A 15468-nucleotide genomic window follows, 5' to 3' on the forward strand; every position below is an offset into this window, starting at 1 on the left:
TCTCACCCTTCCTGATTTCGCAATGTACTACAATGCTATAGCAATCAAAACAATGTTGTACTAGCTTAAGAACAGACACATAGACCAATGGAATAGAATAGAAAACCCTGAAATAAACCCTCAGTGTAGGGTCAAATGATTTCAACAAGGGTGCCAAGACCATTCAATGGGGGAAAGGATGATCTTTTCAGCAAATTGTACAGGGAAACCTGGATATCCACATGCAAAAGAAAGAAGTTGGGGGCTTCCCTGGTGGCGCAGTGGTTGGGAGTCTGCCTGTCAATGCAGGGGACACGGGTTCGAGCCCTGGTCTGGGAAGGTCCTGCATGCCGCGGAGCAACTGGGCCCGTGAGCCACAATTACTGAGCCTGCGCGTCTGGAGCCGGTGCTCCGCAACGGGAGAGGCCGCGATAGTGAGAGGCCCGCGCACCGCGATGAAGAGTGGCCCCCGCATGCCGCAACTGGAGAGGGCCCTCGCACAGAAACGAAGACCCAACACAGCCATAAATAAATAAAATTAAAAAAAAAAAAAGAACCGTGTGATCCGACATATCTCAAAATGGTTCCTTTAAAAAAAAAAAAAAGAAAGAAGTTGGATCCTTCCCCTATACCATATACAAAAATCAACTCAAAATAGATCAAAGACCTAAACGTAAGAGCTAAAACTATAAAACTGTTATAAGAAAACATAGGGGACAAACTTCATGACATTGGATTTGGCAATGATATCTTGGATTGGACACCAAAAGCCCAAGAAACAACAAATAGATAAATTGGACTATATTAAAATGAAAACCTTCTGTGGATCAAAGGACACAATCAACAGAGTGAAAAGGCAACCTATGGAATGGGAGAAAACTTTTGCAAATCGTATATCTGATAATGAGTTAATATCCAGAATACATAAAGAATTCCTGCCACTCAACAACAACAAAACAAACAACCTGATTAAAAAACAAGAAAAAGACTTGAAAAGACAACCCTCCAAAGAAGTTATACAAATGGCCAATAAACACATCAAAGAATGCTCAACATCACTAATCATCAGAGAAATGCACATCAAAACCACAATGAGATACCACCTCATACCCAATAGGATAACTACTATCAAAAAAATGGAAAACAATAAGAGTTGGTGAGGTGGTAGAGAAACTGGAACCCTTGTCCACTGTTGGTAAGAATGTAATATGGTGTAGCTGCTATGGAAACTATAGCGGTTCTTCAAAAAACTGAAAATAGAATTGCCATATAATTCAGCAATTCCACTTCCGGGTATATATGAAAAAGAATTGAGAGTAGAGTCTCAAACAGACATTTGTACACTCATGTTCATACTAGCATTATTCACAATAGTCAAAAGGTAGAAGCAACCTAAGTGTTTCTCAACAGATGAATGGATAAACATACAATGGAATATCATTCAGTTTTAAAAAGGAAGGCAATTCTGACACATGCTACAACATGGATGAACCTTGAAAACATTATGGTAAGTGAAATAAGCCAGTAACAAAAGGACAAATACTGTATGAGTCCACTTTTATGAGATACCTAGTGTAGTTAAATTCAGAGAGAGAAAGTAGAAAGATAGTTGCCAGGAGCTTGGGGGTGGGGGCGGGGAGGAGAGAATGGGGTATTATTTGTCAATGGGTATAGAGTTGCAGTTCTGCAAGATGTAAAAAGTTTTGGAGATAGATGGTGGTGATGGCTGTACAACAATGTGAATATACTTAATTCTACTTTACCTGTACACTTAAAAATGGTTAATAAGGTAGATTTTATGTTATGTATATTTTACCACAATTAAAAAAATTAACTAAGACCAAAAAAAGTACATGTGTGATGAGAATACATTTGAATTATTTAGAATATCACTTAAAACCATTTTGTCTTCGGGACTGCTCTGTTCTTACCACTTGGAAATTCACTTTCACTAAACCCATAAATCTTATTTTATGTCCACAAAACAGCATTATATCAAAAGTAGAAGTTATGTGCCTGAATTCAACCTGGAGTACTGAGTAAGTTGATTTAATTTTTTGCAACCTGTTCTAAAATGATTATAACTACAATCTAGTGGCTAGCATGTTGTTTAGGTGTACACATACAAAAAGCTGAATAAATGAGGAACACATGAACACAACTAAACAGGCCTAGATAATTTTTTCTGACTGTATTATCAATAAATATAGTGAGGTGAGACACTTGAAAATAAACTCTACATTCGCTATATTAATTGGAACATGACATTGAATTAACATTCAGTCAGGAAAGCTCCATGTAAATGAACCAGAACTAACATATAAAACAAAGCAAATCATTATATCTCAGTGGGAGCAAAACTCCTTTCTGAAAAGATTCCAGGAGGTATTTCTAACTATATGAATACACTAAATAGTTTCCAATTTCCAACTGGAAGAAACCACCAAAATAGCTAAATATGCTGAATCTGAAATAAATGTCTAGTGAGTGGAATTATGAACTCTATTTATGGCATTCCTAACAATGTCAATCACTAATTGAGGGCTGCTGGGAGTAACTCAGCATCTAGACCCACATTTTACAAAGGTGGCCCCAGGCAAGTTCTAAATAATGGTTGCCATTTGTACAGAGGAAAAGTTGACTCATAAAATATTTGGCAGTGAAGGTTGGCAGGAGAGTTAATATGGGGAGCTTCAGGACTGGATGGGATAAATGACAGCCTACCAAGTTTCTCATAGAGACTCTTTCTAAAGATAGTACAGTAGATACCCACAGCCATTCTCCTCTTTATTCCGGCTGGCAAAGCCCGAATGTTGTTCAGGTATCCAGCCCTCACTGGAAGGCCATGTACTAGGAAAGGTGACTCTTCCTGCAGGCATAAATCTGGGAAAAATCTTGCCTGATTTCTCTGAAATCATCACGGTAATCTCATTTCAAGAGCCATTGGCAGTGGAAACCTGTCATACTGGAGATCCTCAGTAGAGACTTGTTCAGAGGTCTTGTGCTCTGCTAAAGAAGTCTGAAAGATAAAAACTTCTCAGGATCAAGGCTAAGAGCCTACATGTGACAAGCATACGTGCAGAGAGAACTCGCTCTGGTTGCTCATGATTTGTTCAGAGAGCTCTACTTTTAGCATCCTTCGCATTCATTAGGATTCTTTGGCAGCAAGCAATAGAAATGAATTTAGGCCAACTTAAGCAAAAGGTAATTTATTAGAGGGATAATGGAACCTCACAAAACATAGGCAGGTTATATGATCAGACTTGGAACAGACCAGGAACTAAGAGACTTCCAGAGGACAAGGAAGCAGGATGCAGAATGATGTCATAGCAGGAGCCTCCGATCAAGGCCCTGTGGCTCCATGAATAAACACCATACATATAAAATCTCTCACATTACTTGCTTCCTGTTCTAAGCCTAAGGTATCATACTGCCCAAACTTAGGTTGCATGACTGCCCACTGGCCACACCTTGGCAGTGAGAGAGAGATCTGTCTATTTCAGCTTCTACAGAGAGAGACAGGTATCTAGATTTACTGTTTTTACTGTTCCATCATACTATATACATTGTGTGTGTGTGTGTTTGGGGGAGAGGAGTCTATCAAAGAAAACAGGCATTCTACAGGGAAAGGTGTAAAAATACTGCAAAAAAAAATAAAAAGGAAAAGAAAAAAAAATCCCATCATCCCTGTGACTATCACAACTAGTTGTTTCTGAGTGCCAAAAGAAGTGAAACAAATATAGTCATGATTCCCACAAGCTGGTATTAAGAAATAGGAGCAGCAAAGAAAAAATTAGCAAGTCTATTCATGAAATAATAACAGTGGTTTTCAAAGATACTTTACAAGTCATACAAGAAAGATGGGCCTGTTTGGTAGCAGCACTTTACCTAATTGACTAAATTCATCTGAATTCACGAATGGCCCTGTAAAATATTTGGTTACTTCAGACTACCTAGCTACAACCACCCTCAGAGAAAAATTTATGGCTACTGTAGATATTCAAAAGAATATGTCATAGGCTGTCAAGATGATTGCAGAAATGTATGACCCAATGGAATGATAACTGGATTAAATATACAGTTTCCCAAGGTTACCATAGTCTGTCAAAGGGAACAATGTTTCTCATTTTGATATATAAATTCCAATGTTTTTGACAAAAGATCAAAACACTCTAATTTCACCTTGTTCTTGAACCAAAAGTCTTATAAATTCTACTTATGAATTTAAAATTACTATTTAAAATGGATAGTACAGGAAACAAGTATGGAAGAAATAAGCAAGAGTCAGCATTTCAGAGCACCTGAGAGACTTATATGGATCTACCACACGGTCCAACTAAACAAAGAAACAGAAGAGCCTTGAAACTACAGGAGAGTCTCTACTTCCTACAACTGCTAACATGGTTCAGTGCTAATGACAGGCCTCCTCCGCAAAACTTCTTGTCATATATGCCATGGATGATATTTTATTGTGCACTTGAAAAGGGGCATTGCATTCTTTAATGATCTATGAGAGTGAGAAAGATGCTTGCTTACAGAAATCAAATCAAATGACATACATAGCTGTGTTCATCCAATGATACTTTCCTAAAGAAGGACTGCTTTTCTTCTAGAAGTAATGTTCAGGTATATTGGGCATAACATCCAATTCTAGAAATCTTTGGGTTTCTATACATACTATGACTTTGCTTACTTATCCTTCTGGTCTGAGCTTAAACGTCTTTCTCTGTGACACCCTCCCATAGGCTTCAAACACCAGGTTAGGTGTGTCTCTTATATGTTCCTATAGTATCACAGCACTTACACCACTGGATAAGGCACTGGACTGTTTTACTCTCTGTCCTCTCTTAGGGCAGAGACTGTGTTCTCTGTTCTCTGCGTCACTCACTCCACAACACTAGCACAAGTAGGCACTCTGCAAATACTTATCAAATAAATGCATGAATGTTTCTTAAGTCAAATTCATACTTGTTCCCACAATCTTTTTTCCCTCCTACTGATCAAAACTAGACATAAAGAATCAAGAGCACAATAAGGGTCTTAAAAACAGGCATTCAATTTGTTTATTCAGATGGACTTTGACATTCACATTAATTTCAAATCAGCATCATCTTTTAGGGACATGGCTAGAGGATAACAGGTCACACCATATTTTTAATTACAAAAACAAGACATGTTCAATGGATACAGTAAGGTGGATCCCATGGCGAGTCCACTTTCACTTGTTAGGGCTTGACAGCTAGCACTAAATCTTTCCAAGGGTTTCAGTTTCATTTGGCCTCCTTTAGCCCCAGCAGTTTTTAACAGTACACATTTTCCACATGTAATTAAGTAATGGAGAGTGAGTTGTTATACATGACATTTAATTTTCGATAGTGGGGGAAGGTATGACAAGAGCTGCAGGCGAGATCATTAATCTTCTTGGATCCCTGCACTGCCAAATACAACAATTCATTCTTCATCGTATTAATACAGTGTTCCTCCTGTACTGAAATTGGAGTGCTTGTGTAGAGGGGATCATGTGGAATAGGAAAACTCACAGAATTGAGTGTGTGGTACACAGTAAGCCCCCAGATTGTAATATACATCTAGATGATCTAGAGTAGAATAATTTAGCATACCAGAGTCTACATGTGCCATTGGGCACAATTACATGATTACAGGATTGTCCAAAATCTAGCAATGTGGGGAGAAAAGGGCAAAAAGTGATTGTGTAAGTCATGTATACACAGCAGCAACTTGCTGATTTTCCTTGATGACTCACAGACCCCCTCTTGTGAATTATAGATCAATTAGTATATGAATAAAGACAAGTGTTAAAAGAATATAAGGACCTGATCACACAAATGTACATCACTACAGACTAAAGACCCTAGTTAATTAAAATGTTGCCTGCAGCATATTTTAACAGCTTTCTGTGATTACTACTAATCATTCTCCCAAACCTGTGGCCAGTTCCCATTTTTATGTCAACTGTCAATAAATTTGAAACAGAGTTGCTCAGGTATAAAAGCCAAAATTTTCCGTAAAATGGAAATGCACAGGGAATCAATAATGTCAACTAAGGAAGGAAATACTGCCAAATAGAAGCACTAATCAAAGAAATACAATTTATAAAAATCAGTTTTTAAAGTAACATTGTATCACACAAAGCAAGTTATGCCATTTTAAAGAAAAGTATAATTGCATCTGTTGTACTGAGATGATTTAAGTGCTAACTTCCTGAAACTTGGTAACAAATCAATATTTAATTGTTTCAGGATTTGGTTCCAAAATAGGCAAAATTAGAGTTCTTGTAACAATAGCCTGAAAGAGGTAATTTATAGGCAGAGGCTGAAAGATGTATCTAAATGATTAATGAACTAGACAATTAGCCTGAAGAAGCGAGGATGATGTGCTGGATAGCACCTAAAATGCACAGGTTACTACACATGAATAGGACACCAATCTACCATGATACCCTTATTGGTGATGTACAGAGCTGATGAGCAATACAATATTTTCTTTTTTGATTTCCTTAAGTGCTTTAAATTCCGACCCTACTTGATATTACTTACCTCAGTAAAATCTATTATAATACATTTTATTGACATGGGGATTAATTGATGTTAATTAGATTTCTCTTTACACAATCCTCAATTAAAGAGCGTTCTACTCCTTGTTAGAGTATCAGGTCATCATTAAAAAAAGAAGACCACGGAGAAGAAACAAGCAGAAGCAGCAGCAGCCCAACAACAGCAGACAGGGAAATAAAAGACATTTTAGGCAGGCTGTGTCCTTGTCTCTTATTCTAACATTTACCAGAAATGGTTGTATATAATGTCCGTAGCTATCTCTTCCAGTGCTTAATCATTATGATGTTAATTAAAGCATTCTAAAACTGTGAATGCGCTTCACTCAACAAATAGTCAAGATTCTGGAATTAGACAAAGTATATATGAGAAGTGGTTCTTTTTTTTACCCCTCCTCTTCCCTTCTCCCTAACTACTTCTTTCCTTCTCTTTGACCTCTGACCTCCCTCCCTCCCCGCCTTTTTCTGCCGTCAACATCATCACCATCATCTTCATCACTAGAGCAGCCACCATTGTTGAGTCCATATTGCCAGGCAATTTACGTGTATAAATACATTAGACATGTATAAATACATTATAAATATAGAGATAGCTATATTATCCCCATACTAAAGCTCAGGAAACTGACTAAGCTCACAAAGCTGGGATATCACAGAGTAGGTTTCAAGCCCAGGCAGGGTGAACTGTGGTTTCTTTTTTTAATCACTAAGCCTTAGAGTTCAGTCTTGTTTTAGAAAACAAGGTAAGAGTTCTTAGTCAAATGACTTTAGGTAAGAGTTCTTAGTCAAATGACTAGTTCCTTCCCTCTGGAAACTGAAGCATTAATTAATTAATAAAATGCTGGCACACAAATTATTAGATACATATCTATTGAATAAAACAAAAGGTTGTAAGCAGTACGTACATCTCTCTTGATAAAATTCAAGCTCATTTCCCTTTAGATAGTCTAAAAGTGGATATGACTAGATTGTTCAGAATCAAGCCCACATCATTTTTTTCCCTATAAAAGAAGATATAGAAAATCTTCCTAAGTTAGATTATTTGAGAAAGTAGTAGGGAGAGGGACTAAAGTATGAGGAATTTTGTAAGATATGAGTTATATGTCTATATGCATTTTTGAATCCACAAAATAAGCCAAACTAACTTACTATGATTGTTGCCTTTGGAGAATAAATAATCTGGATTGCTCAGTAGGAGCTGAAAGGAAATTTATTCAATAAAGCTTTCTGAATGCCCACTATGTGCTAGGCACTATAATTTAATGACCATGTAAGAAAGGTTCATAATTAGATGACATATTTTGAATGTAGTTTGATCCTTCTAAATTGCTTAAAATCACTTCCAGTAAATAAGTATTCAGCAGCAGCCTCAATCATGCTTACACCATTAATTTCCTGAACAAATTTTTTTCTTGATTCTGATCCCTTCTGAACAATCAAAATTGAAACCACCAGACACTAAATTAATGGGAGTATATTACTATTATTAAAATTCTACTCAGCTTTCTCTTCTGTACTCTAAATAATTTCAGTTCGTTTAACCTTTCTTTCTTGAAGGAGGGGGGTTCTATTTCCCAACTACTTAATTGCATTAAATGATTTCCTTTGGATCCTACTCAATTTTCTTTTGCTCTCTTTAAAATGGGATGACCCAGCATGGGTAATAAAGGCCCCACAAATGCTGAAGAGGTAACAGTAATGTTAATCATTAATAATGTCCCTTGCAGCAGTCGCCACCATGTGCCGAGCACTGATGTGCAGACTCTACTGAGTGCTATGTAACGTCTCCTCATGTGATCCTCACACAGCTTTACACAAAGTTCTAAAGCCTAAATGGCTTCACCTCTTTACTTGTATGCACTTCTCTTGATGGACATCTTAAATTTTTGAGGGGCTGACCTTTCCTCAAGTCTGTTCATGTTTTCATCATCTAACTCTAATTTTGTAACCTCTGGCAACAGCAAGGGCCAAGAAACCCCAAAAAAGAGATTGGTGTCTAACAGAGGACTTCAACGCGAGTAAGCCAGAGGTGGTCGTCTTAATAAATACACGAAGACAGATGAGAAGGAGGACGGTTTCCCCCCCGAGAAACGAGAGTAAAAACCCCTGGAAATCCAGAGAGTGTTACTGAGCAAGAGAAAAGGGCATCAATGTAGGATTTCTCCAGGAGCAAAGCAGCAACGCCTGTGAGGCTGAAGTGATGGCATGGGAAGGAATATTTCAATCACCTACATTAGTGCCCATATCTGGGAATAAAACTCCCCCTTAATCCCAGCCATCTCCTGGGAGTGGACGGGTCTTACTGACAGGTAACTATAGAGAAGGGGGAGAATAACAATGATCATCACCATCATAAAGGACCAGCTAACATTTTTTCAAGCCTTTACTCCATGCTCGACACTGTGGTAAGCATTTCTAATTTTTGAAACACCACAATGAGTGAGGTAAGTGCTTTATAGCCCCCATTTTACAGATAATAACTGAGGCCCAAAGCAAAAAGAAACAGCGTGACTGTTAACATACAGGGTTAGTTACATCCCCTAAGAATAACTCAGACTCATCTGTCATTTCAGTCCAATAACAGGGAATCAAGCTTCCTTCCACTGCTGATGATGGCCACCACCAATGAGGAGTCCCAATTCTGACTCATTTACGCCAAAAGGGCTCAGTCAGCTAGCAGATGAGATGTGGGCAAATGTGGAGCCCCAAACGGACCGACCACACGACTCCAGACAGCAGAGCTCACATCTCCTCCCCTCTGTATTTCTCACCAGCACTCTTAATACGAAGCTCCTAAAATTTTCCTGGGTTCTTTTTTTCCTGCGTATTCTTTGATGAAGGCATTAATGCGTCAGCAAATGTACCAAAAGATGGTGACAGTAGGATGAGAAGCTAGAATATTCTATTATATTTATAAAGAGGATAATCAGGAAGGAAAGAATTTTTTTTTAATGGAAATAAAAATACAAGCCTCAATTACCAGTTCTATCATGTGAAATGCAAATAACAAGAACGCCTCACAATTGAAACAATCTATACTTTTCTTGAAGTGACAGTCACAAAAGGGAAATATATTTTTAGAATACAGTGATTTTGTTAAACAAACCAAAGATGAAATAGCCTTACACAAATTATAACATCTCAAGAGGAGATCTTAAGTTTTAGAAAACCAGATGTATCTATCCTACCTGATGAAAACAAGCTTGACCTTTGACGGGGCAGTCTTAATAATGGCAGATGCATTTTGGTGACTTCTTCCATACAGGATCTGATTGTTTATCTGTGGGGGAAAAAATCAAATGCACTTATAAAATTGTAATATATATATATTTTGTATGAAAATATATATGTATATATACATGTATACAAGTATATGTGTATATACTTGGAATTAAAAAGTGAAGTTCATTCATTTTTAAGTAGGTAGATGTAGGACTCTTTAATGCTAAAAATCTTAACATTCTTCACAATATAGATTCAAACACTAATTCTAAGCAGCTGCTAAAATCTCTTAAATTCTAATTTGAATGCAGTTAATAAAGAACATACAGTTTTTGACCCTTTTACTAAACTTGAAAGCAGCAGTTGAGCTAGATGCAAAAACCTTATGATAGATATTTCATTTCCTACAGCTTTTCCAGACTCCTAAAAAATGCAGAAAACAGACCAAACTGTGGTATTCATCAGAGCTCTGGAGTGTCCATTAAATATGATGCTGTAAACGTGTCAAGGTTATTACATAGCATAAATTTTGTTACTCCAGAGGACGTAAATATTACATCTCCATTTTAAGTCAAATATTAGAGCAATTGCACTGAAACATTTTACTGTATCCAATCAATGAGGCATCCACTCTTATCCAAGATGTGGTGGGATTTTTAACTTGATTGAATTCACCTAAATATGATCTAAAAACATTTATATTCTAAATTTCTTCACTCCAGATTTTCCCACTGCTAAACTATGATGATAGCCATAATCAATCTTTTATTTTATTTCAGCCATTTGATAATAGCTCACACAATTTTGGCTTTTTCCCTCTTGTCTCTTCAATAAGTAGTTAATGATCTATGTCATACTGTCCCTATTTAACTGAGGCCTTGATAATTTCTATTATTTAAGGGATAGTATAGTACACTATATAAGGGATAGTAAAAAGGAATTATGCTTTCTGCAATTAGCATCTAATTTGTCTGTCCTTGATGTCTCTGAACTTTTGCATTTGAAGACATCTGGAAAAGGTATCATTTTTGTCGTAACAGCTATAATGAGAAAGTATTTGGAAATAAACACTTCAAAGGATGGAATGAAAATATAATATTTTTAACTGTCTAAAATGAAGCTCATCCATCACCTCAAAGTGATAAAGCTGGGATTCATATCAAAGGCTATTGCAAAGACTAAACTTGAACCACCGTTTCACTATGCCTCTCATTTTATCAGCTTTTGTTCTTCACCAAGATAATCAATCTCCCAGAAATCCACTGATCTCCACACTGTCATTTCTCTGCATCTCAGTTTCTTCTTCTTTAAAAGGAATCTAAGCACCTATTTCATAAAACTATTGTGAGAATTAAATAATGTCTTTAAATTTTATTTACAGTAATCTTCATACCCAAAGGATTTTTAATTTTTATGTGTTAAAACTACTCATCTTTTATGTTAAGGTTTCTGCCTTTTTAACATGATGTATTTAAAAATGTGCCCACCCTCCGTATGGTACTATGATGATGGATACATGCCATTATACATTTGTCCAAACCTACAGAATTTGCAACACCCAGAGTGAGTGCTAATGTAAACTTATGGACTTTGAGTGATTACGATGGGTCAATATAGGTTCATCAGTTGTAACGAATGCACCACTCTGGAAGGGGATGTTGGTAATGAGGGAGGCTGTGCATGTTTGGGGATAGGGGGGTCCATAGGAAATCTCTTTACCTTCCTCTCAATTTTCCTGCTCTAAAAAAATAAATCTTTTTTTAAGCACCCACCCTCCAGATAACATATTTTCTCCTAATACCTTTATGGTTTTACTTTTCTTATATTTATACCTTCTTACCTAACTTAGTTATAAGGGAAATAGTTAAAGTCATGTAGTCATTAAGAGTGATGTGAAAAAGCATACTTAACAACATAAGAAATATCAAAAATGTATTAAGTGACAAAGCCTGGCTACAACATAGTATGTCTAGTATGATCACCTTTTTTGCTAACCATAGTTTTCAATCTCTTTAATGGATAATGAACTGCAAACAAGAAAGTTTAAATCACAATTTTAAAATGAGATGATGCATGGACTATGTTTGATCCAATGCCTGGCACTCAGGTAATTATTTGTGAATATCTTCCCCACTGTGCCTGGCCTCTGCTGAAAGAAAGTCTTTCCTAAACCACGACCTATCAAACCTTCTTGTCTTTGAATTCTACGGCACTAGGTTTAAAAAAATTTCTCTTATCCCATTTGCATCTCACCCACATGGTAAAGTCAACCCTTGTCAGGTGGAAAGCATCCACGCAGGCATATAACATTTATTGAACAGAGCTAAACTCCTTGAGGGCAGGAACTGGTGTCCTCTTCTCGGTATTCCCCAGCTTTCATACACAGCTTGCATACAATGGTGCTCAGTGAGGACGCACTGAATCACAGAGCCCTGAATGGAAGTAACACTTCCACTAATCAACTGCTAGCATGCTTTCTCTGAGGTGGGCTCCAGCCTTCAAAGTGATTGAAGTTCAAAAAAAAAAAAAAGTTTTTTTGATTAGCAAAAGCTTGAGCATATAGAAAATTGAGCTGTTTCATGTTTATGGATATGCCTGTCTTTTAGCTGTGATCCTCCAATTTGATAGAATAGAATCCATGGCAGTATTATTCTAAGAGGAAAAAATCATAGCCCAAATGTAGAAAGCAAGTCATTAATTTCAATTTACCTAAGAGTAAATCTAAAGCTATATGTCTTTCTTGGTGCTGTTTCTGAATATTCAGAGGCCCTGGCAGTAGAAAGGCGAGGAAGCTTGCTTGCTGGCAATGTTTTTTCCAGTGCCAACAACTGTGGCATTTACTACTAAGGCAGCTGCTCCCTGCCAATGATCAGGGGCCTCTAGAGACTCTGCTACTCAGTGGAAAACTGGGAACAGAACAGGAAACTCAGGATAGAGTGAAACCTTATTTTACTGGATTAAATCTAAAAGAAAAAATGCAGATCTCCGGATAAAAATATTCCATGACAAAGTCTCTTTTCTGGCTTCAGAAATGACACATTAGCAGCCCTCTGAGTTTCAGGAGAGGAAGATCTCTTTTGTATTTTCTTAGATCTTATTGTATACAAAACAATTTCACTATTTAAATGAAAGGTATATAGCTTCCAATGACATAAGCAGGTTTTTTATATTTCCTCATCTCTAAGGAAACCCATTCCAGAGAAAATTCAGTAAGTAATTAGAAAGAATACGATGCATTTTATGCAAATTAACTTCAGACTGTCACTTTTCCTATTTCTGAGAAGGTGCTGTTTTCTGAGGGCACTATTGTTTAAACAACAGATGGAGGACGTCTTCTAAGTATAGCATAGACAGAAAGAAAGCATTTTGTACCTCCTGGAAGTTTTTCAGGTTAACTCTAATTAATAATAACTACCAGCCACTGAGTGCTTTCTCCGGGCCAAACACTCTGCAAAGCTCTTGATGCACAGGATGTCAGTTAAACCTAAGAATAACCAGGTGTTATGTACTTTCACCAGATTATGAAACTGGTACTCCAAGACCTTGAGTAATTTGCCCAAGGTGATTTACCTATTAGTTGAAAACCCTGTTTTCCTAAGGCACACCTAGAGGTATTATCATCCGTATGGTGCACATAAAAATCAGCTGATTTCTAAAGTCATCTTTGTAAAGGTGTCTATTAAATAAACTCTGAGCTGGACACCTACCATCTTAGGTCCTGGAATTCTGAGATACACAAATCAGAATCAAGCATTTCACCACAACGCATAGAGGCAAGACCCGATAGCTCTGTTAGGCTTTTGAAATCCTTAATGCAGTATGCAGTTCTGTAAGACTGCACCTTTCCTTCTGAGCAAACAAGCTACACCCTGAACAATAATATATACTTATTTCACTTTTTTTTCATTATACAAATAGACAAAGATTGACTAACTTTTAAGTTTTTTTCTGACCCAAGCCAAAGGAAAACAGTTAAAATATTTCATCCTTTCAGAATACATGATCATTCAGATTATCTAGAGATTGGAAAACACATTATTATTTTCCATTTACTTCCAGTAAACTGAGAAGTAGAGAAACTAAGTGCTTGCCCAAAGTTTCTCCTTTCAAAGGCAACTCAATGATATACAGAAAAAAATAATAAATTATTTAGATATATCCTTATCTTTGATACTATCTAATAATTGCAGGAAGAACTATCCTTCGTCCTGACTTGTTATTCCAACCCCCCCCAAATAGTCTATTTATTATCTTAAAATCTGAGACGTACAACTCTTCCATTAAAGGGTAACCATATATTCTTCCATTAAAGGGTAACCGTATATTCTTCCATTAAAGGGTAACTACATATTCTAAGTCTGGGACAGTCCAGTTTACGCATGTTGTTCCCATTATTTATAGTGCTCCCTCTCAAAAGTAACACAGTTTGGGTGATAAATAATATCTTTTCCCACGTTCACCCAGCCATGACTATGGGAAGTGTATTTTATGATACTCCATCTTGATTTCCATATTACTAAATGAGAAAGGATGTAGTAGAGACTTTGGGGATTGTTGCTAGCACACAACCACTTCCTTTACCAGGGATGGTCCTTCCAACCTTCCCATCACAAACGCCATCCATAATGGTTGACAGCCAAGTTAGTATTGTTTGTCATGCCACTCCAGGCTGAAGCTGGAGGACATACAACACAGACTGGGACCATCAAGATTCTCTCTTTTTTGGGGGTTTAAAGGAGCTTTATATACTTTCTGTATGAAGGAGCTTTTTATACTCTTGATCTACAATTCTGGTTTTCTTATCTGTGTTTGGCTTCCTCTTCTGATTACTGACAAAAAAACGCCTTTCTGAGATCCTCCACAAGGTCAGTAACTTCTATCTCAGCTCTATGATCCCTGGTCCTGAATGACACTAATATTTTATCATGGGTAAGTTAGCTCATGTTTTCCTAAGTTCTGAATTTCCAACTGAATGAAATGTCATTCAGGAGCAACTTATAGCAGTTCTAGATACTGAAGACAATAGCTCCAAATAAGAAACATCTGTATTTGGAAAACTTATGTCATATTATAATGGGTTTTCATTTTGATCCATATTTCCCCTCAAGGGTTGGTTTCTGCTACTCAGGGCAGGGGGGGAACAAAAAACAAAAAACACTGATTTGAGGTAAACCCTCTATATTCAGGTAGCAGAGATGGAATACTTAACTGCAGTATTTTATCGTTTGTAGAAGAAGTAGAATTAGGTTAATCCAGCAACAATTCAGCAAAAGTAAACAGATATAAATCCTTTTGTTATAGTATATAAACTTTCACTTTAGAAGTCCTTAATGAGATTTGTTTCAATAAAATTAATTATTCAAAAATATCATGAAGAGGTAGCTTTTCAACTACTCTTAATCTTCCATAGTTCAACTGAACATGAATATAAATTTATGCTGGAGAGCAGCTCAATTAAATCTACCCAAAAATGTACCAAATTGGAAGTAAAAGTTAATTAACTTAAGCTTGGATTAGAAATATTAATTATACAAAAATTAAAATTTAGTTCAAGCAACAGATTTGCCTGAGGTTTGACTATCATGTTAAAATATAATATGCTCAAAAACACACCCTTTGCCCATGCTTTTATTAAATAGGATGATTTATTATGAACAGTAATAAATTATTATTAAAAAATTGAATTAGAATTCAGG

General features: G+C 36.7%; 1 protein-coding gene across 18 annotated transcripts in view; it reads right to left on the bottom strand.

Annotated features, from left to right (window-relative positions):
* Positions 1 to 15468, bottom strand: part of PATJ (PATJ crumbs cell polarity complex component) — a 345994-nt gene that overhangs the window by 108826 nt on the left and 221700 nt on the right. For all 18 annotated transcript variants that reach the window (XM_082453175.1, XM_082453166.1, XM_082453174.1 and 15 more), the window contains one exon: positions 9739 to 9830. In XM_082453175.1, coding sequence (XP_082309301.1) covers positions 9739 to 9830 — 92 coding nt within the window. The remainder of the gene's footprint in view (positions 1 to 9738; positions 9831 to 15468) is intronic.

This window comes from Balaenoptera physalus (genome assembly GCF_965194825.1).
Source record: "Balaenoptera physalus genome assembly, chromosome: 1".
NCBI lineage: Eukaryota > Metazoa > Chordata > Mammalia > Artiodactyla > Balaenopteridae > Balaenoptera > Balaenoptera physalus.